This window comes from Loxodonta africana, chromosome 12, assembly GCF_030014295.1.
Source record: "Loxodonta africana isolate mLoxAfr1 chromosome 12, mLoxAfr1.hap2, whole genome shotgun sequence".
NCBI classification, from domain to species: Eukaryota; Metazoa; Chordata; class Mammalia; order Proboscidea; family Elephantidae; genus Loxodonta; species Loxodonta africana.
This window is the reverse complement of record NC_087353.1, coordinates 88,270,038-88,291,474: the sequence shown is the minus strand read 5'-3', so window position 1 is coordinate 88,291,474 and position 21,437 is coordinate 88,270,038. Positions and strand designations below refer to the sequence as shown.

General features: G+C 47.7%; 1 protein-coding gene across 1 annotated transcript in view; it reads right to left on the bottom strand.

The window, feature by feature from the left end:
• Positions 1–21,437, bottom strand: part of ZAN (zonadhesin) — a 38,999-nt gene that overhangs the window by 4,601 nt on the left and 12,961 nt on the right. Inside the window, 20 exon segments of the mRNA XM_064294808.1 lie at positions 4,418–4,713; positions 5,077–5,204; positions 5,358–5,522; positions 5,622–5,869; positions 6,323–6,467; positions 6,746–6,954; positions 7,332–7,508; positions 7,838–7,932; positions 8,326–8,437; positions 8,785–8,965; positions 9,203–9,450; positions 9,794–9,935; positions 14,329–14,531; positions 15,522–15,691; positions 15,792–15,899; positions 16,527–16,670; positions 17,344–17,489; positions 17,792–17,916; positions 18,488–18,604; positions 18,788–18,929. Coding sequence (XP_064150878.1) covers positions 4,418–4,713; positions 5,077–5,204; positions 5,358–5,522; positions 5,622–5,869; positions 6,323–6,467; positions 6,746–6,954; positions 7,332–7,508; positions 7,838–7,932; positions 8,326–8,437; positions 8,785–8,965; positions 9,203–9,450; positions 9,794–9,935; positions 14,329–14,531; positions 15,522–15,691; positions 15,792–15,899; positions 16,527–16,670; positions 17,344–17,489; positions 17,792–17,916; positions 18,488–18,604; positions 18,788–18,929 — 3,301 coding nt within the window.

Genomic DNA, 21,437 nt, shown 5'->3' with positions numbered 1-21,437 from the left:
CATGTGTGGACAAGGTATAACAGAACACAGAGCAGGGAGATATGAACTCTGGGGAGTTAAAGAAAGGCCTTCCAGCAAAAGTACTCATGAAAAAATGGAAATGCCTACCATGTTCACGGATAGGAAGTCAACAACATAAAGATGTCAGTTCCTTCTAAGTTGATACATTTAACTTAATCCCAATAAAATATACGAACAAGGTTTTTATTTTTAATAGAACAAGATGATTTTAAAGTTGAAATGAAGAAACTAGAAAAGCCAAGGCAAATCTAAAAATGAAGAGCAGTGAGTAGTAAATATCCCTACCAGAAATTAAAACACATTTGAAATTCTCAATAACACAACGTTGTGTTCCTGGCACATGAAGAGGCAGATGCACCAACGGTACAGGACAGAAAGCCCAGATGTGGGCCCAAATAGGGATTTAGTATACGATAAATTGTGGTGTCTCAAGTCAGTGAGGAAAAGACAGACTAGTCATTTAATAATGCCAAAACAACTAGCTTGTCGCTGTTAGTTGCCATCAAGTCACTTCCAACTCATGGCAACCCTATGTGTTCCATAGGGTTTTCAAGGCTGTGACCTTTTGGAAACAGATTGCCAGGCCTGTCTTCCAGGGTGCTTCTGGATGGGTTCAAACCACCAACCTTCTGGCTAGTAGTCAAGTGCTTAACCGTTTGTGCCACGCAGGGACTTTGGAACAACTAGCTAGACCTTTTACCTTCACAAAAACTAACTCAGGATGGACCGTATACCTAAATGTAAAACATAAAGCTATAAAACCTCTAGAAGATAACTTAAGAGAAAATCTAGGTGACCCTGGGTTTTGTAATGACTTTTTAGATATAACACCAAAAGTAAAATTTGTAACAGAAAAAAAAAATGATAAATTGGACTTCATTAAAATTAACTTCTGCTCTGCAAAAGACACTGTTAAGAGAATAAAAAGATAAGCCACAGACTGGGAGAAAATCTTTGCAAAATACTTATCTGATAAGATAAAGGACTTGTATCCAAAATACACAAGGAACTGTTAAAACTCAACAAATGAAAACAAACGACTCAAATACAAAATGGGCAAAAGATCTGAACAGACATCTCTGCAAAGAAGATGGACAGATGACAAATAAGCATATGAAAAGATGCTCAACATCATATGTCATTATGAAACTGTAAATTAAAACAACGATGAAATACCACTAACTATCTATTGTTGTTGTTAGGTGCCCTCAAGTTGGTTCCAACTCATAGCAACCCTATAGGACAGAGTAGAACTGCCCCATAGGGTTTCCAAGGAGGGCTGGTGGTTTTGAACTGCTGACCTTTTGGTTAGTACCCGAGCTCTTAACCACTATGCCACAAGGGCTCCTACTCACCTATTAAAAAAAAAAAATTTTTTTTTCTCACCTATTAAAAAAAAAATAGAGGGGCTAAAATCCAGAACACTGAAGACACCAAGTGCTGCTAAGGATGTGGAGCAATACTAACCCTTAATCATTGATGATGGGAAGGTAAAATGGTACAGCCACTTTAGAAGACAGCTTGGCAGTTTCTCACAAAGCTAAGATAAGCTTACCATACAATCCAGCCAACGTGCTCCTAGGTTTTTATCCAAATGAATCAAAGATATGTCCACAAAAAAAACTACACATGTTTATAGCAGCTTTATTCATAATTGCCAAAAATTAGAATCAACCACAATGTCACTTGAAAGGGGAATGGATAAACCAACTGTGGTACATCTATGTGATGGAATATTATACAGCAATAAAAAGAAACGAACTATCAAGCCACGAAAAGGCACAAAGGAACCTTAGATGCAGATAGCTAAGTGAAAGAAGTCAGTCTGAAAAGGCTATATATTGTATGATTCCAACTATATGACATTCTGGAAAAGATGAAACTATGGAGACAGTAAAAAGATCAGTGGTGGTCAGGGATCTGGGAAGGAGGGATGAATAGGTGGAGCATTTGTAGGGCAGTGAAACTATTCTGCATGATACGGTAATGGTGGATACACAACTTTATGCATTTGTTAAAACCCATAGAACTGTACAACACAAAGAGTGAACCCTGATGTCAGCTATCGACTTTAGTTAATGCATCAGCATTGGTTCGTCAACTATAACAAATGCACCACACTAAGTAAAATGTTAATAATAAAGAAAATTGGGAGTATGGAGAAAGGATATATAAGAATTCTTTGTGTTCTGAGCAATTTTTCTGGGAACCTAAAACTGCTCTAAAAAATAAATTCTATTAAACATAATAAACTGCAAAATACTAGTATGCTACCATTCATGAGAAAATAAATATATAGATTTATGTGTTTGTACATGCATAAATAAAAGATCACTGGAAGAATACCCAGCTGCTGCTAAGAGCAGGTACCTTGGCAGGCTGGGAACTAGGCAGACTGAGGTCAGGATGGGAAGGAGACTTTCCATTGGGTATCTTTTAATACTTTTTAGTTTTGAACCATGTGAATGTATTATGGACTAAAAACAATTTAATCGTTGTTCAAAAATTTTAAAGATTCTGAAATTAGATAGTGGTGATGGTTGTATAGCCTTACATATATACTAAAAACCACTGAATTGTACACTTTTAAAAGGGTGAATATGATGGTATATGAATGACATCTCGAAAATTATTTTTTCTAAGGAAAGATCTTCGGAAGGAGGCCTATGGATCTGCCTGGAAGGGTGCAGAGCAGTGAATTACTTTATACGGCTCTTCTGGCCAAAGCCTTTGTAACTCCTACCAAACGACTAGGTGGGACTATGCAAATGAAGTGCTTGTGGCCCATCAAGGGGATTGAACAACTTGCTAATGATGCAGATACGGTTCTTGACACCCTTGTGAGGGTAGGACCATGAAAATAAGACGTATGGAACTCTAAGGAGGTGATTGGGCAGTTTTGCCATCTTGCTAGGCTTAAAATGAGCTCTCCCAGAGGCAGACAGGGGGACCTCATGACCATCAAGAAAGAAGAGCTGGGAGTGGAGCAAGTCCTTTGGATCCAGGATCCCCATGCTGAGAAACTCCTGGAACCAGGAGTCCCAGAGAAAGTGAGAGCTGTAACACTGAAGATAGCAAGAAGCAGTGGCAGAGGCAGCAGAACCAGGAGACCAGCAGCACAGCCCGATGGGTGTGCTGACCCACAGAGCAAGAGAGCTGAGCGCCTTCAGGCAGGAGGCTTGCTAGCAGAGTTGGGTGCCTCTGGGCACTGGACGGACTTAGGTTCTCTGACCTGTGACCCACCAGCAGGAGATGAGGCAGTGGATGTGCCGTCCCACAGAGGGAGAGAGCTGAGCGCCTTCGGGCCACGGTTTCCAGGTGGAGTGGGGTGCCTCTGGGCACTTAATGTCAGAGCTAAAAGAGCTTCATAACACTTGCTTGAGCATGGCAGAGGCCAGGCCGAGGGGCCAAAGGCCAGGGAGAGAGGCTTGCCTGTAGCACGACCGAGAAGAGGTTGTCCTGATCGAAGAACTGTATCCTGAGGGTTTCTGAACCTGAATTGTACCCTGTTACTTCCCTAACAAACCCCATAACTGTGGGTATGGTCTGTGAGTTCTGTATGACCATTGCAATGAATTATAGAACCCAGCAGAGAAGTAGAGAGTGCTGTGAGAGGGATGGTTGGTGTCAAAATTAGAAAAAAGGTTGGAGAGAGGAAGTATGGCTGATCTCTGTCTCATAGGAATCAGCCTTGGGCCGTTGATCTTGATTCTCCTTCTTATTTGTGAAGTTAGTTGAGGAGGTCAGGTGCCTCCACCATGCCATTTTTACAAGGGGAGAAGACAGAAGAGCTTTCCAGGCACAGGGAACAGTGCATATAAAGGCAAGGAGGTGTGGGAAGGCAGTGGGAATGTTGGGTGCAGGCTGATGTGAAGATGGACATTCACTTGGACTTAATCTTGCAGGCAATAGCCATGCAGGGGAGCAACCCAATCATATTTCCTTTGGAAAGACAGCGTTGGCAAAGGAGTCAATGAGCAGCAGCCAAGAGGCAGTCCTGGTGGCAGCAGTACTGGTGAAGAGGTTACTGGAAAGAGCACACGTGAGGGAGAGAACACGGTCAGACTAGGTTAGAAGCAACTGGAAAGGAGAGTAGGAGAGCCTTAAGGGATACACAGAAACAAGATTTAGAGCGTTTCTGAGGTGACCATAAAATCAAACCCATTGCCATCAAGTTGATTCTGACTCATAGAGACCCTATAGGACAGAGTAGAAATGCCCCATAAGGTTTCCAAGGCTGTAAATCTTTACGGAAGCAGACTGCCACATCTTTCTCTCACGGAGTGGCTGGTGGGTTCAAACCATTGACTTTGCAGTTAGCAGCTGAGCGCTTTAACCACTGTGCTACCAGGGCTTCTGAGGCGACCATAGGGGACGTATTATAGGGGACACTCACGGCAGAAGCTATTGTTTCTCCAAAATGGAGGCGTAAGCCCCTGGGCCTGGCAGGCGACTCCAAAGGCTTGCAGAGCATCACAGATGGCACGGTTTTCACCTCTAAACTCACAGAGATTGTAGGTACAGCCAATCAGGAAGGGTTTGGGGACCACTTGGGTGGCACATTCAGACCAGCCAGAACCCTGAAAGGCTGCTTGGCATTGCTGCTGGGCCCTCACTAGGTCATCTGGCTTGCAGTTCGTATTCGGGTTCTCCCGGTGTTCTAGCCGAGCCTCCCGGTCATCTCGTTGGCAACTGGGAAGGGAAAGGGGTAAGCACAGGCCAGCCACTGCCCTACCTATGAAAACGATTTGGGTCAAAGACCCTGGGAGAACTATCGACTACTCCCAACCCTGTTTCTTCTCACTGGGAAACCTGTCCCAGCTCTGACCAACCTTCCATGGTAGCCTCAGTCTCCTTCCAAGTTTTGAAGCAAAGAAGGGAAGACTGTCATGTTTCCCCAAATAGGGTCCAGCAACTCTGGAACCCAGAAGCCATCCCCCTTCAAATTATATACATAAAGGAATGTTCTGGTCTTCCATTCCCAGGTATGCCAGACAGTCTAGATTCCCAACTCTTGTTCCTATGAAAAGGTAGAGAGTCTTAGGTGACAATTACCTTGGATCAGAGTCATCCTTATCTTTCCAACTGTTGGCAAATTCTATGTCATTCTGGGCTAGTTCGTCATTAGGCATCATTAGTTCATCCTCTTCCTCACCATTGAAGTTTCCACACATACCACAGACCTGGGTGAGCAGAGGGATTTTCCTGTGCTGAGGAGGAAATACTAAATAACAAGGTCTTCCTCCTTTCTGGGGAGTGAGCTCTATGGTCTGGGAGGATGTCAATGTCCCTTCCTAGGGTACCTCCCCTCACAAAGAGCCAGATTGTGTCTTTACCTTTTGGTAATAGGCTCTGGGGATTTGGATCTCTAAGAGATGTTCGCCATCAAATTTGACCATCAGCCCAATGTAAGCACTGACCACAGTATAGATGCCATTGGCAGTAATGGTGACCCGCCGGATCTGGGTTTTTGCAGGAAGAGTGACCGGTTTGCCGTCGATCTGTGGAGGAAGGCAGGGTGTATGAGTAGGAAGAAGGACCAGGGCTCTCCCCAGAGCTCGTGTCCTCCCTCCCTGCCCTGGTTACACTGCCCAGCTCACCAGCACATGGTGGTCCTTTTGTAGGGTGATATTGTAACCACTGATGTAAATGTTGACATGGTGGAGGTAGAAAGCTGGGGTTTGGCCACCCTGCTTCTCATTCTTGGCACTGATCTTGAAGAAAGGCAGCTCCCTGTTGGGGTGGCACACTTTTACCAGGATGTAAGTACAGGTACCCCTGAAGGAATGATAACTGCCATCGAAGCTCACGTAGTTGGGGTCACCTGAGACATGGCACACTCCCATACCTGTGAGAAGAGAGAGAGAAATGGCTGAGGAAGGGCCGAACTCTGGAGGGAAAAGGATCCATAGGGAGGTGGCTTTGAGTTCTCCCTGGATGTGGAGGATGTGGTAGAGGCCAGAGAGCCTCAAAAAGGAAGGAAGACAAAGTTCAAGAAAAGAATCAAGGTACAAGAACTGGGGGGGGAGGTGGGGGAGGTGAGGGGCAGTGAGGCTTGGGGGTAGAGGGGATGTGGTTTTGCCAGGGAGAGATTTATAACACTCCACCTAAGGGTCATGGACATGACAGGAGAACAATGGGTAAACCTCAAGGAGCTCTTCCTAGCAGTGGGAAAGATGACTTCAGTACAGTTGGGTTACCAACCTGAGTGCCAGAGAAGGCAGAAAGGCTGTGGGAGGTATGGACGGAGTTCATCTTGGTGGCCTTGGGGTTCCTCGGCAGTGCTCCCCCACCCTCCTACCTGAGGCCCTGCAGCGGAGGAGCCCATCAAGGGGCCAGCACATCTGGTTGGGGCTACAGCTGGTATGGCTGCAGGAGATGTTGTTGTGGCTGGAGCAGGTGCAAAGCCTGGAGCAGGTGCTATCTGCGTACCAGCGCTCCCCGACCTGTGGAGCATGGGGGTCAGGAAAGCCAACAGACCTTTGGAAGCTGGAGATGGATGGAGGCTCCCAAGACCTTCTTGGGGCTTACTTTACTTGGTTGCCCTCTTCCATCTCAGCCCTTCTCAGCCTTTTGGCCTCTAGGCTTGCTCTTCAACCCATCAGACTGGCCTACCCTACCCCTTTTTGGGCTCTGAGCCCTCCTGCCCCCTTGCCTGGGCTTGTCCTGCCCCCACACTTGCGGAACTGGAAAGGGAGGACACCTGCCGTGCCCGTCCTCTCACCGGGTGGTAGGAGCCCTGCCGGTCAGTGCAGCCACACTGGCTGAGGGGCACACAGGAGGTCCCGCTTAGAACATGGCCTTTCTGGCACTCACAGCCTTCAGCACAAGGCAGCGTGGCTGGGCAGTCTGTTGGAGTGTCCAGGCTGAGGCAGGTGGCTGGGCAGGGGCTGGTACAGGGGCTGTAGCTGCTGCCGGACGGGCACTTCAGAGCTAAGAAGAGAGACCGCATCAGGAAGGGCAGGGTGGCATTTCCAGCTCCCTGGCCTTGGGGGGTACCAGGAGTTACTGGGAGTTGAAAGAAAAGAAAGGGAACAGAGCTGGCCCAGGGAAGAGGGCAGTAACCAAATGGGGGCAGAACTTTTGGGTGGGGTGAGAACAGACAGAGAAGGTTCCACTGCAGGGAGACAAGTGGAGGACGGGGGTAGGGCTTGGAGAAAGACTAGAGAGTGGAGAGGAGGGTCCCATGAGGGTGCAGAGGGCCAGGCTGTGAAGGGAAAAGCAGAGGGGCAGAATGTGGGAAAAGAAAGAGAGGGCAGGGGGCTAGGGGATTCCTCCAGGCTGTGGGAGCAGGTGGTCAGGTCACTCACGGCAGAAGGTACTATTCCTCCAGGCAGGGGGCCGACCAGCCTGGGCGCAGAGGGCCGCATAGGCCTGCAGGGAGCGGCATAGGGTCAGGGTGTCACCCTGGGTCCCACACTGCCCATACACACAACTGTTGAAGCTGGGATGCGGGGACACCACCGCATGGCACTGGGAAAAGGGTCCTGGAGGGTGAGACAACACAGGTGTGAGACAGAAGTGTGGGCCAGGGAGGGGAGCAGGCCCACGCAGCTTCTCTGGGGCTAATTCTACATCCATTTCAGTCAAAACTCCTATTTACTGAGAACCTACTGTCTGTGACACAAAGAAGGACTAATCAGTCATAGTCCCCAAGAAAGCGACCCCCTGTCCCAACATTTCCTTTTGCCTTCTTCCTGACTTTTTCCTATTCCTGTTTCATGCCTCATACTCTTTCTTCCTTGATGACCAGTCTCCCTCCTTTGTCTCCTGTTCTGGGGGGAGGAGAAAGGGACCAGGAAGGGGTGTGGCTTACCCTGAGGGCTGATTAAGATCTCACAGTTCTTATTCCAGCCGTCTGCCACATCTTTCCCTGGGCAGCTAGGGGACTTGCCACCAGCAACAAAGCAACTGAATGAAGAGAGAAGGATAGAAACCTAGGGCTGCAGGAACCTTCTAAAAAGCAGAGGCAAAGTGTAGAGGGGAAACAGGGAGGGGAATGGGGATGGGGAAGAGAACAAAATGGCAACCTCAAGTAGGAAGGCCAACAAATGCAGCAGGAAGGGAAAAGGTTAGATCTCAGGGTAGACTTCCCAAGAGGGTTCTCCAAAAGGGTAGGTCATTTAGCATTGGAAAAATCAACAGGCATGGACGTGGGAAGTTGGAATAACTTTCCACCAGTTCCAATCTCAGAGAGAGCAGGAGGAAAGCTAGCTCAAACGGAGTGGGAATGCACAGGGCACATCTTTAGGCTGCTCTGTAATGCCCAGCTCCCCATCCTTGGCTCCCCAGGTCCCTACTTACCCAGGTTCAGAGGCAGAAGATAACACCCAGGCTGCGCCCAGTTGGACAGAGCTGTCTGCTGGCTTTCTATCTGGGCGCAGATTGTCATCCAAGCTGTTGTTGTTGTAGTTCCCTGGAGGAGGGAGAAATTAGCAGAGGCAGCAGAGGTACCCACCAGCGACCCAGCTCCAGTACTTCAGTCCTCCTCACCCTTCACTCAGCATATTAAGGTTAACCCTCTCAGCTTCCCTCATGCGCAATGTCCTCACCAACTCTTCAGTTGACAAGCACTTAAACCAAAAAACCAAAACTGTTGCCATCGAGTCAACTTTGATTCATAGCAACTCTATAGGACAGAGTAGAACTGCCCCATACAGTTTCCAAGGAACAGCTGGTGGATTTGAACTGCCAACCTTTTTGGTTAGCAACCAACGTGACTAGGATTAGAGCCTGGCTCCTGCAGGTGCCCAGGAGACTCACCACACAGCCCGCAGACCCGACCAGCGAGGGAGGAGGGCACTGTCACGTCTACCAGGTGGTTCCCGTCATATCGAACCCGAAGCCCGAAGTCCGTTCGGAGAAGGATAAACAAGCCACTGAGCCCCACACTCATTCGGCCTTCAGCAAGCCACAGAGGCAGGGACACCCGGCGATCATTCAGCTACAGAAGCAGGGAAGGCATAGCTGGGGCGTCAGAAAGGAACTTGGGACAAGAGTAGTGAGGGCAAAAACATGAGCGCAGGAGGGAGATGGCGGGGGTTTCACAGCCGGAGGAGGGAGGCCAAGAAACAGGTGCTCTCAGAAGCCAGACAGGTAGGTGTGTGAGCAGGAAGGAGCAGAGAAGAGGAGCTACTCAGGCTAGGGTAGTGTAGGGTCTAGGGAATGGGGAAACACGCACCATGACTTTTCGGCCCTTGATCAATGAGAGCCGGAGGTTGAAGACCTGCACATGGACGGCCTTGATGTAGGAGACTTCAACATTCCCACCCCGGTTCTCGTTGGTGGCGCTCACAGCGAAGTAGCTCTCTCGGGCTCCAATCCAGCAAAGCCGGGTCAGGGTGTAGGTGCAGGTGCCCATGAAGTGGTGCAGGGCTCCATCAAAGGTCAGGTAGTGGGGGTCACCTGAAGCAGTGCAGGTGCCAGTACCTAGGGAGGAGTTCAGAGACTTACTGTCCCTGAGGGACCCCAGAAAGCCCTGACTCAAAGCTGCCATCTTGGTGAGTGCACATTGGGATGGTACCCATGCCCCTCCACAGACCATTGGTTTTTCTAGAACATGTGGTCTGCTTGGCTTAGAGATGACAATGAACCTCACTCTCCGGATCCCTGAAGATGCTGCTCCTACTCTCTCTGGGGAGCAGATACTTCATGGCCCTGGTTATCCTCAGCTCTCTGGGGAGGCTGTTCTAGGGCGGGCCCATGCCCTGGCTCAAAGCTATGTGGGTGCCGCCCCACTGCCTCTCAGTCACCTTCCCCCCTCACTGCTCACCTTTAGCATGACATCCATAGGTGCCGTCCTGCAGGACACAGATCTCCTGAGGCCCACACGTCCAGCGCACACAGCGAACTTTGTTGTTGCTCTCACAGAAGCAGCGCTCCTTGCAGTCTGTTTTATACCAAGACTCCCCTTCCTAGGGGAGGGAAAAAGGGGAAAGAAGTTATTCCCAGTCCTGCTTCAATAAGCCCACTACCACTCAGATCGCTGGCCTACTCACTAGGGGGGCGTTCTTGCCATCCAGAAGCTCAGTGCTTAATTGGGAAAGTATGACATTCATTCGCTTATCATTTTTTCAGTCATCTGTTAGTTCAGTATATGAACAAATCTTTATCCATTTGTGTCATGCTAGGTGTTAGGGATTCAGTAAAGAGCAAGATAGACAATGTACCTGTCCCAACAGAACTCACAACCCAGTGGGGGACAGTAAACTAGTAAAAGTGTACTCAGATATGACATGCGCCCAAACGAGACAACCAAGGCACCCGACAGTAGTTCCCTGCCATTGACACAGACAATATGTACTTGCTAAAGAGTTTAGAAAAAATCGGAAGTTGTCAAAATGAAATGGAATGCATGAACATTGATATCTTATGCATTCTCATTCTCGTTATGGTGGAGTCAATTCTGACTCATAGAAACCCTATAGGAAAGAGTAGAACTGCCCCATAGCTTTTCCAAGGAGTAGCTGGTAGATTTGAACTGCCGACCTTTTGGTTAGCAGCTGAATTCTTAACCACTATGCCACCAGAGCTCCATTAGTGACCTGAAATGGACTGGTATTGGCCATCTTGAATCAGACAATCATATGGTATGCTATGTCGGGAATGGTAAATTGAAGAGGAATGGCATTACATTCAAGGTCAGAAAGAAAATTTCAAAATCTATCCTGAAGTACAATGCTGTCAGTGATAGGATAATATCCATACATCTACAATGAACACCAGTTAATACAAGCATTATTCAAATTTATGCACCAACCACTAATGCCAATGATGAGGAAATGGAAGATTTTTACCAACTTTTTTCTTTCTGCAGTCTGAAATTGATCAAGCATGCAATCAAGAGGCATTGATAATTACTGGTAATTGGAATGCAAAAGTTGGAAACAAAGAAGAAGGGTTGGTAGTTGGAAAATATGGCTTTGGTGATAGAAATGATGCCAGAGATTGCATGACAGAATTTTGCAAGACCAAAAATTCTTCATTACAAATACCTTTTTTCACCAACATAAACAGTGACTATACGTATGGACTTCACCAGATGGAATACACATCTGTGGAAAGAGACGATGGAAAAGCTCAATATCATTAGGCAGAACAAGGCCAGGGGCTGACCGTGGAACAGACCATCAACTACTCATTTGCAAGTTCAAGTTGAATCTGAAAAAAATTAGAACAAGTACACAAGAGCCAAAGTGTGACCTTAAGTATATTCCACCTGAATTTAGAGACCATCTCAAGAATAGATTTGATCATTAAACACTAATGACTAAAAACCAGACAAGCTGTAGAATGACATCAAGGACATCATCTATGAAGAAAGCAAGAGGTCATTAAAAAGACAGGAAAGAAAGGAAAGACCAAAATGAATGTCAGAAGAGGCTCTGAGACTTGCTCTTGAACGCTGAGTAGCTGAAGTGAATGGAAGAAATGATGAAGTAAAAGAGCTAAACAAAAGATTTCAAAAGGCAGCTTAAGAAGACAAAGTATTATAATGAAATGTGCTAAGATCTAGAGTTAGAAAACCAAAAGAGAAGAACATGCTTTGTGTTTATTAAGCTGAAAGAACTGAAGAGAAAATTCAAGCCTGGAGTTGCAATTTTGAAGGATTCTACAGGGAAAATATTAAATGATGCAGGAAGCATCAAAAGAAGATGGAAGCAATACAGTTACTGTACCAAAAAGAATTGCTTGATGTTCAATCATTTCAGGAGGTAGCATATGATCAAGAAGCGATGGTGTTGAAGGAAGAAGTCCAAGCTGCATTGAAGGCTTTGGCAAGAAACAAGACTCCAGGAATTGACGGAATACCAATTGAAATGCTTCAGCAAACAGATGCAGCACTGGAAGTGCTCACTCATCTATGCCAAGAAATTTGGAAGACAACTATCCTGTCAACCAGCTGCAAAAGATTCATATTTATGCCCATTCCAAAGAAAGATGATCCAACAGATTTTGGAAATTATCAAATATTATCATACACAAGTAAAATTTTGCTGAAGATCATTCAAAAGTGGTTGCAACAGTACATTGACAGGGAACTGCCAGAAATTCAAGACCAATTCAGAAGAGGACGTGGAACAATGGATAATATTGGTGATGTCAAATAGATTTTAACTGAAAGCAGAGAATACTAGAAAGATGCTTACCTGAGTTTTAGTGACTATGCAAAAGCATTCGACTGTGTGGATCATAACAAATTATGACTAACATTGTGAAGAATGAAAATTCCAGAACACTTAATTATGCTTATGAGGAACCTGTACATAGACCAAGAAGGGGTCCTTTGAACAAAACAGGGGAATACTACGTAGTTTAAAACCAGAAAAGGTGTACTTCAGGGTTGTATCCTTTCACCATACTTAGTTAATCTGTATAAAAAGTATGCTGAGCAAATAATCCAAAAAACTGGACTATAGGAAGAAGAATGGGGCATCAGGATTGGAGTAAGACTCATTAACAACCTGTGATATGCAAATGACACAACCTCGTTTGCAGAAAATGAAGGGGACCTGAAGCACTTACTGAAGAAGATTAAAGACTACACCCTTCAGTATGGATTAGACCTCAACATAAAAAAAACAAAAATCCTCACAACTGAGTCAATAAGCAACATTGTAATAAATGGAGAAAAGACTGAAGTTGTCCAGGGTTTCATTTCACTTGGATCCACAATCAACACCCATGGAAGCAGCAGTCAAGATATCAAAAGACGCATTGCACTGGGCAAATCTGCTGCAAAAGACCTTTTTAAAGTGTTAAAAAACAAAGATGTCACTTGAAGGACTAAGGTGCGCCTGACCCAAGCCATGGTGTTGTCAATCACCTCAAATGCATGTGAAAGCTGGACGGTGAATAAAGAAGACCAGAGCAGAACTGATGGCCTTTGAATTGTGGTGTTGGTGAAGAATACTGAACATACCATGAGCTCCCAGAAGAACCAACAAATCTGTCTTGGAAGAAGTACAGCCAGAATGCTCCCTAAGAAGCAAGGATGGCAAGACTTCATCTCGCATACTTTGAACATGTTATCAGGAGGGGCCAGGCCCTGGACAAGGACATCATGCTTGGTAAGGTAGAGGGTCAGGGAAGAAGAGGAAGACCTTCAATGAAATGGATGGACATAAGGGCTGCAACAACGGGCTCAAGCATAACTACAATTGTGAAGATGGTGAAGGATGAGGCAGTGTTTCTTTCTGTCGTACATAGGGTCACTACGAGTCACAACTGACTCAATGGCACCTAACAACAACAACAACAACAGAGGAGTTTAGACAGAGAGGCTTTCTGACTTTGCTTATCAAGGAGGCTTCAAGAAGGAGGTAGCATTGTGGGGATTGCAACCAATGTCACAAAACAATTTGTGTATAAATTTTTGAATGAAAAAACTAATTTGCACTGTAAATTTTTACCTGAAGCACAATAAACTTTAAAAAACGGACAGAAAAGGGAGGGAAAAAAAAAAGAGGCAGGATTTCAGCAGGGCCTGGAGGGAGGTGAAGGATTCCAATAGGCAGACATGGCTGGGAGGCAGACCAAGGTGAAGAGGGGCTGGCAAAATGGCAAAAGTGGGAGAAGAGCAAGGTGTGGACCCAGAGCACTAGGTGGGCCAGACTAGAATGGGGGTGGGGCACAGAGCAGGAGAGCTGAGAGAAAGTCACATAGTGGAGGGCATCCAGGGACACCAGTTCCATCTCTGGGACTTATGAGACAAGGGCACAGATGAGGAGCTGGCTCCAGTGCTGCCTCTGAGAAGCCTGAAAACAGGGGCCAAGGAAAAGGCTGAGGTCCTTTAGGGGAAAGAGACCCTTAGGAGGAGAGGAGAGGGGGTTTGGAAGGAGCACAGATGAGATACAGAAACACAGAGCAAAAGGACCCCATCTGAAGCCAAAGGCAGGAAAGATGGAGGATAGGGAGCCAGGGGTCTCAAGTTCCGCAAGCCAAAAAACAAAAACAAAACTGTTGCCGTGGAGTGGATTCCGACTCATAGCGACCCTATGGGACAGAGTAGAACTGCCGCATAGGGTTTCCAATGAGCAGCTGGTGGATTTGAACTGCCGAGCTTTTGGTTCTGTAAGACGGTTGAAAAACAGCTGTGCTGGCATGCAACCCCTTTCTGCGTGAGGAGAAAGAAGGAAGTTGGCTCTGAGCCAGAGTGTTCTTAATCCCAGCCCTAAATCACCTGGTTGTTTCCCTGGCCGCCTCTCTCCTGCCTCTCGCCCTTGCCCAGGGTGTTCTCTCAGATTTCAGAACAGGAAGGAGTCCTTTCTGGCTTCAAGGGTGAGAGGACCACCTCCAGCTGCTTACCTCAAAGTAGGCCCCTGGAGCTTGGTAGCACCCACACCGGTTTTTGGGGACACACCGGAGGCCACTGAGGACAAAGCCCGGGTTGCACTCGCAGCCCTCCACACAGCGGTCCGGGCAGGACAAGCCGGAGAGTCCTGAATGGCAGGTCTCTGGGCACGACTTGGCACACAGGGAGTACCTGCTGTTGGGTGGGCAGGCTAGAGCTGGTGGAGGGAGAAGCACAGGGGAGAAAGGGGTGAGGCAAGGCAGGGAAGGGAGAGAGTATGTTCAGAGAGCCCACCACAGAGGCTCCTGCCTGGTGCAGGAGGGCAACCAGACACGTCTCACTGACTGTCCTTCCCCCCTCTCTCATCACACTCCCCTGGTAGCTGTCATTTGCTGTCTCCTCTGTCCCACACACCCGTTTGTGACCACTTCTAAATAACTGGCTTTGCAATCAATGCTGTGGAGGATTAAGCACGCTCAGGTAGAGCCTGGGGTTAAAAGAGCCTTTGTGCTTCTTTGTCTTGCTCCCATATCAGACTGCTGCCCCAGCTTTACACACGCTCTGTTCCCAAAGTGCGGGCTAGTGGCTCTGTGCCTGGCTCATTACAGGGGGCGTGGCACCCATTCCTCCGAGTCACAGGAGTCCTCCCCCCACTCAGCTGCCCAATTTTAAGGAGAGAGAGGGGCTGGGAGTAGCATGACTGGGATTTGTTCCCTAGGCCCAGAGAAACGGGTCTCCAGGAACCTGACCAAGTGTCCTCCAGGAACCTGACCAAGCTTTGGGGCCAAAGGGCCACCACAGACCTCAGTGTGAGCAGACTGACCAAGGGCAGATGAGCCTCACGGTGTTGCTTCCGGGACCCAAAGACCAAGGAAATGGAGCAGTCCCAGTGCATCCCACACAGCATGTGTTTGGACTGCGTGTATGGCTTTGGTGACTTGGGCACACAGAGAAATCTATACACATTCACTCCACACAGCCTCTTGTCACTCAGAAGGCTTTCTGAGTTCTCAAGTGTCTTTGTGGATTTCTCAGTGGGAGTTAATTCACGCTACAGTTTTCACTGTCTTTGTGTGAACGTGAAGGGGTTCGGCTGGGCAATGTCCAAGGTCGAGCTAACACACATGCTACTTCCCGGGACTCCGCTCATGTCTGTGTCTGAAGGAAGGGGTCCTGCACTCTCTCCCCGGTTCTTGGCACAACTCACGGCAGAACTGGGGGCTTCTCCAGGGCTTCACCATGAGGCCAGCAGCCTGGCAGGTCTCCGTCAAGGCCGCCATCTGGGCACACAGCATCTGCTGCAGCCCCTGAAAGTTGCACATGTCAAACAAGCAGTTCTCGTAGTAGAAAAAGGCCTTGAGGTGAGGCAGACATGCTCTGAGAGGAGAGGCAGAGTCAGATGGAATGAGGAGGCAGACGCTCGTGTGACCCCAGGCCCCAAGTTGCCCTGCACAGCCTTTTCTGCTCGCCTTCATACCCAAATATTCCATTGGGGTCAATGAGCCGTCCACAGAACTCTGGCCCCAGTAGGCTGTTATGCAAAGCTGAGTCACAAGATGGGGGACTTGCCGGGTTCCTATGGCACCTAGAAGAGACCCACCCCAAATCCACTAAGAGCCAAGGCTTGCATCCAGCTGTGGCCCTAATCCAGCTATTGGTGAGGCTAAAATAATCATCTCATGGCTCTCGGCAACTCCTGGTGGAGAATATTTGAACACCAAATCCTAGGGGAGGAGGAAAAGCCTGGCAGCCTTCAGAGACTGGCAAGAAGGAGGCTGGGCTTCTCGGAAAGGCTTAGGCTTGAGTACAATCATTGGTAGAGACCCTGGGTGGTACACGCTCAGCTGCTAACCAAAAAAGTTGGAGGTTCGAGGTCACCCAGAGGCACCTCAGAAAAAAGGCCTTGGCAGATCTACTTCCAAATAAATTAGTCACTGAAAACCCTATGAACACAGTTCTACTCTGACACACATGGGGTCAGCATGATTTCGAATCAACTTGACAGCAGTTGAATCAATGGAGGGTATGAGAGGGATGGTAATGGGTTCTTGAACTTGAGAGGGGAATGGAGCTGGGAGAATTACAGAAGGTAGGGGGATAGACAAGAGTACAGAGGAGAAAGAATACTTGGATCTTAAAAGGGCAAAGGAGCAGGAGGGCAGAAACGAGATGCGGAGCCCACCTAGACCACCCAGGAAGGGTCCTCACTCACTCCTTATCCTCATCCCCGGCTATCTGCCAGCTGTTCCCAAGCTCCTCATCGTCCAGTGCTAGGTTGCCATCCGGTTTCTTATTGTCGTTGCTGCTGTCACCATCATAGTTTCCACAGAAACCACAGAGTTGGCCAAAGTAGGTGCTACCAAGGACAGGAGGAGGTGTAATGGGGAAAAAGAACCAGTCATTTGAGGGCCCACAAGCAGACAGCAGCGTGAGCTGGGTGAGTCAGGGAACGGAATTAAGAGATTCCGACCCTGAACAAGGATCCCATGCCAGACACCAGGCCCACGAGGACTTAGCAGGCCTCACCCTCCTCCCCAAGGCACCTTCACAGTCTCTGTTTTCCCCTTCTGCTCATACCCCATCTTCCAGCCATCATAAACCTCTTGCTGGCCCTAAAACACATGAGTTTCTTTTTGCATTCATGTTCACTGTTCTTGTAATGTCTTTCTTTCCCTTGTTTGTCCCTCTACAGAATAGCCCTTCCTTGAAGACTGGAATCAAGTGACCACTCTTCTGAAAGCCCATCAGGGCCTATCAACAACTCCTTTCTAGCACATTCCCAAAGCATTGTGTGTACATCCTGATATTATCACCCCGCTCTGAGACCATTTCCTCCTGTCTGCTCAGCCTAAAGGAGGAGGGCTCCCATAGTATTCCCTCTCCCCATGTTGAGCTAAGTGCTTTGTACCCGTTGGGAGGTTGATAAATGATTGAAAATTGTTAGGCACGTGGAAGCAGAATAGAAGGGGAAGGAACTGGAAGGGTCCTGGAAGAGAGGAGGCAGCTGCCTTGTTGGGTCATCCCCTTACCTGGGCACAGTCACATACAGTTGCTGGTCGCCATCCCACCTCACCCGTAAGCCAAATGCTGTTTGCAGTTCCACAAATCGCCCACTTTGAGTCAAGAAGGTATCTTGAAAAGGCATAGCTGGGAGGGTGATTTGGTGGCCTCCAACCTGGAAGGCATGGCAGAGGCAGGAGACAGAGAGACAACCTGGAGGTCAAGGAGAACCCCAAACAGATTCTACATTCATGGCTGGGAGGCAGAACATTCTCCATGGCAATCAAACCTTTCCCATTTAGAGTGGTTTGGAGGTCACAAAGATCTTTCACCATCATTATTTTATTTTACTTAAGCCCATCCCTAAGAAGGTTTGAGGGCTGAAGGAACTGGCAAGTACAAGGCCACAGCAGCCCACAGGAGGAGGCCACAGCCAGGCTGGTGGCCCTGGGAGGGATGGTGGAGGACGGGACTCACCAGCGTGCGTCTGCCCTTGAGCAGGGTGATGGTGGTCTGGGCGAGGGTCACATAGACTTTGTTCAGACAGGAGACGCCTTCCTGTCCTTGTTCCTCATTCTTGACTGTCACCCTGAAGTATGGGTCTGGGTGGGAAGAGGGATAAAGAGAACCCAGAGATTCATTCAACAAGCATTCCTGGGTGCCCACTGTAAGCTGGGCCCTGAGTCTGGCACAGAGGGGATAAAGGCCATGGAGACATGGGCCCTGCAGTTCAATAGGGGAGGCAGGACACAAACATGCCCATTGGGCATAACGTCTCCTCACGCCCAGAACAGCCTCTAACTGTGAGCTGCCTATCTGTCTTCACCTGGGGGGACTGGGATATCCTTGGGAGCTGGAGTGTCTGTGCTACTTCTTTGGTGTCTTTCACAGTGGTCACCAAGATGCCAGGCACACAGCAGTCCCTCAATAAAAGTTTGCCAAGGAAGCAACTGATGAAGAGAAGCAGGCTCAACTGCATTCTCCCCACTAGCCGGTCTGGTCCTGAGAAAGTTCCTGCTGCTGGGGTGGACCTCTCAACCCTTACCTTCTAGAAGACCTTGCCCCCATCTTGCCTCTTTCCTCCCATTTGCTTCTGCCACTGGGCTCCCAGGATCAGCAGTTCTGACCTCAGACAATTCACTCAGGGCATGGAAGGCATCTCCAGGGCCCTACCTGTGGAGTTGTCACAGGGATGCGTCAAGATGTAGGTGCATTTGCCCATGAAGCTAAAGTGCCTTCCGTCAAAGGTGAGATAATGAGGGTCTCCGTAAGCCAAGCAGGTCGCAGTGCCTGCCAAAGGGAGAAAGGGAGACACATGAAGCTGGCTCCACCACCCTACCAGGCTGGGTCCCACATCCCACTTCACCCACCCAGTGACACTCCCCAGCTCCTCTGGTCAAGGGAAGGATTAGGGCCCTGGTGTCACACCACTGACGAGCGGTAGACAGAGGTAGCATGAAGGAAGGATCTCACCATAGGGGTGGCATCCGTACTGGCTGTTCTGCAGTTGACACACTTTGTGTGTCCCACACTGAGAGGCCTGGCACTCCAGGTGACTTCCAGATGAGCAGCGGCAATGCTCTGTGCAGTTGGGGCTGAACCACTCTGCCCCGGACTGGGAGCAAGGATTCCAAGTCACACACTATACCTCTTGGGACCCTTTCCCCTTCTCCTCCACATCGTGCCAGGAGAGAAGATGCTCAGACCATGCACAGACCTCACCTTACAGACCTCACCTTGCTCATACTCTTCCCACCATCTACCAGATACCCCATCCTACCACAGTACAGTTGCACACACTGTTCTCTCATCTTGGAATGCTCTTCTCTCCCATCTTTCTAAACCATTCCTTTCACAACCAGCAGAACTCACTCAAAGGTCACTTTCTTAGGAAGACTCCCAAACCTCCCTAACTAGGTCATCCTCATACCTCTGGGTACCCTTCCTTCAGAGAACTTACTAGAGTTGCACCTTTACATTTATTTTTGTGATCGTTTGACTGTGAGCACTCTGTGTAAGGTACCATGTCTGTCTGCTCACCATCTTGGCCCCAATGTGTAGCACAGTGCCTAGCAGAGTATTCTCATTCAATAAATGCTTATTGAATGAAAGACAGGGCCTAGACCCAATGTGTTCCTTAATCTGAGAGCATCGTGAGGGCAAAGGCCATGTCACTTTCATAGTAACCCCAATACCAGGAGACTAGACATTTGTGGAATGCACAAATGAATATATAAGTCAATGTATGTCTCCAAGGGCAGAGGGAAGAGATGGTTGATGCTGATGGTTGTGACAGGTCTTTCTCCCCAGGCTGTGTCTGAAGCTAACCATAGCACTGCCACAGAGAGACCCAGAAGACTAGTTAAAGGGGAGCTGGAAGAGGAAGTGGCCCCTGAAAAGACAAGCAGCTCTGAACACCAGTGGAAAGAACACTCGGAGCTAGAGAAGAGGCACTGTACACTAATGAATGCTTAAAGCACTTGTAATTAATAGGTTGCATATAATATTTATCATAAGTAGCTAATAATAATAATTAGCATTTACAAGAAATGGGTATGTGTCAGAATCTAATTTCATCTTCACAACAGTCTTATGAGGTAGGAAAAGCTATTGTGCACATTTTATAGGTATGGAGACAGAATTAGAGAGGTAAGTGAACTTGTCCAAGGTCACCAAGCGAACGAGTGCTGGAGCCAGGATTCACACGTGGTTGCCTGACTCTAGAGCTCACTGTCCAGTTTGGTGTCCACCAGCCACATGTGGCTACTGAGCTCTTGAAATGTGAACAGTCCACATTGAGATATGCTGCAAGTGTAAAATGCACACTGGATTTTGAAGACTTAACATGGGGGAAAAAAAAGAATGCAGGAATAATAAAAATAATGAACGTAAGAGGTTGTTGTGAGAAAATTAAATGAGAGAATTCTTTAAAAGACCTTCACCCAATGCCTAACGCATGTTGTTGTGTGCCATTGAGTCGATTCCAACTCATAGCGACCCTGTAGGACAAAATAGAACTGTCCCACAGGGTTTCCAAGGCTGTAATCTTTAAGGGAGAATATCCTTAGGTCTTTTCTCCCGTGGAATGGCTGGTGGGTTCAAATCGCTGACCTTTGGTTAGCAGCCGAGCCCTTAACCACTGCACCACCAGGGCTCCTTGCCTAGCCCCTAGAAAAGGATAAGTAAATGTTAGCTATCACTATTACTGAGATTAAAACTGAAAGTGACTTGCATGTTACTTGGCTTTCATTTCTCATAATGTCTTCCTTAATGATAAAACTCAAGAAGCAACATGAAGAAAATCTCTGATGAATCCAAAAAGCTGAGCCAGACCTTAAATAGTCTATAACCCACATGCCCTATTTTCTAGTTCAGCTAGGAAACAAACAAAAAAAAAGAGAATGTATTTGGGACTCTTTCACCTTCTCCACCCTGTGCCAGGAGAGAAGATACTCTCCCGTGTACATCCCTCATAAATCTGTATTGATTACATGCTGAACCAATATATTATTGGTTCGTTATTACAGTATAATACAGTACTGGTTCATTATTATATTACAATATATTATCATACGTTATTACAATTAATTCAACCTGTTCCTTTTCTCTTGTTTAATATAGTGACCGAGAAATATAAAATGACATCTGTGTGGCCTGTAGGCGATCCCTATTGAATAGCACTGGCCTGCAGCCTGGGCCCCTCCAGAGACCCAGGAGACCGATTAGGGGAGACAAGAAGAGTAACTGCCCCCTCTTTTTGACTTCTCAGGATTTTCAAGTTCCTTTGGAAGAAAAGTCCAAGGCTTTGGGGTGCTGGATTCTGCCCTGAAACATGTCAGATGTGCTACTCTGTGTCCAGCACCCTCTGTGTACAGACAAACCTTTAGGCTTTCCTCAAGATGAATATGGAGGGTCCTTTATCATATGGTTGGTCCAATCCCTAATGCATCATTAAGGCTACCATTACAGGGCAGAAAAGTATAGAAATATGAGACTCGAAGGACCACAGGATCCTGATCCTTCTCCCCAGCCTGACATTATGCCAGACCAAAAAGGATATTTAACAAATACGTGTTGTATGAGCAAAGCTGGTCATCAAAAACCCCATGCTGAATGACTCCGA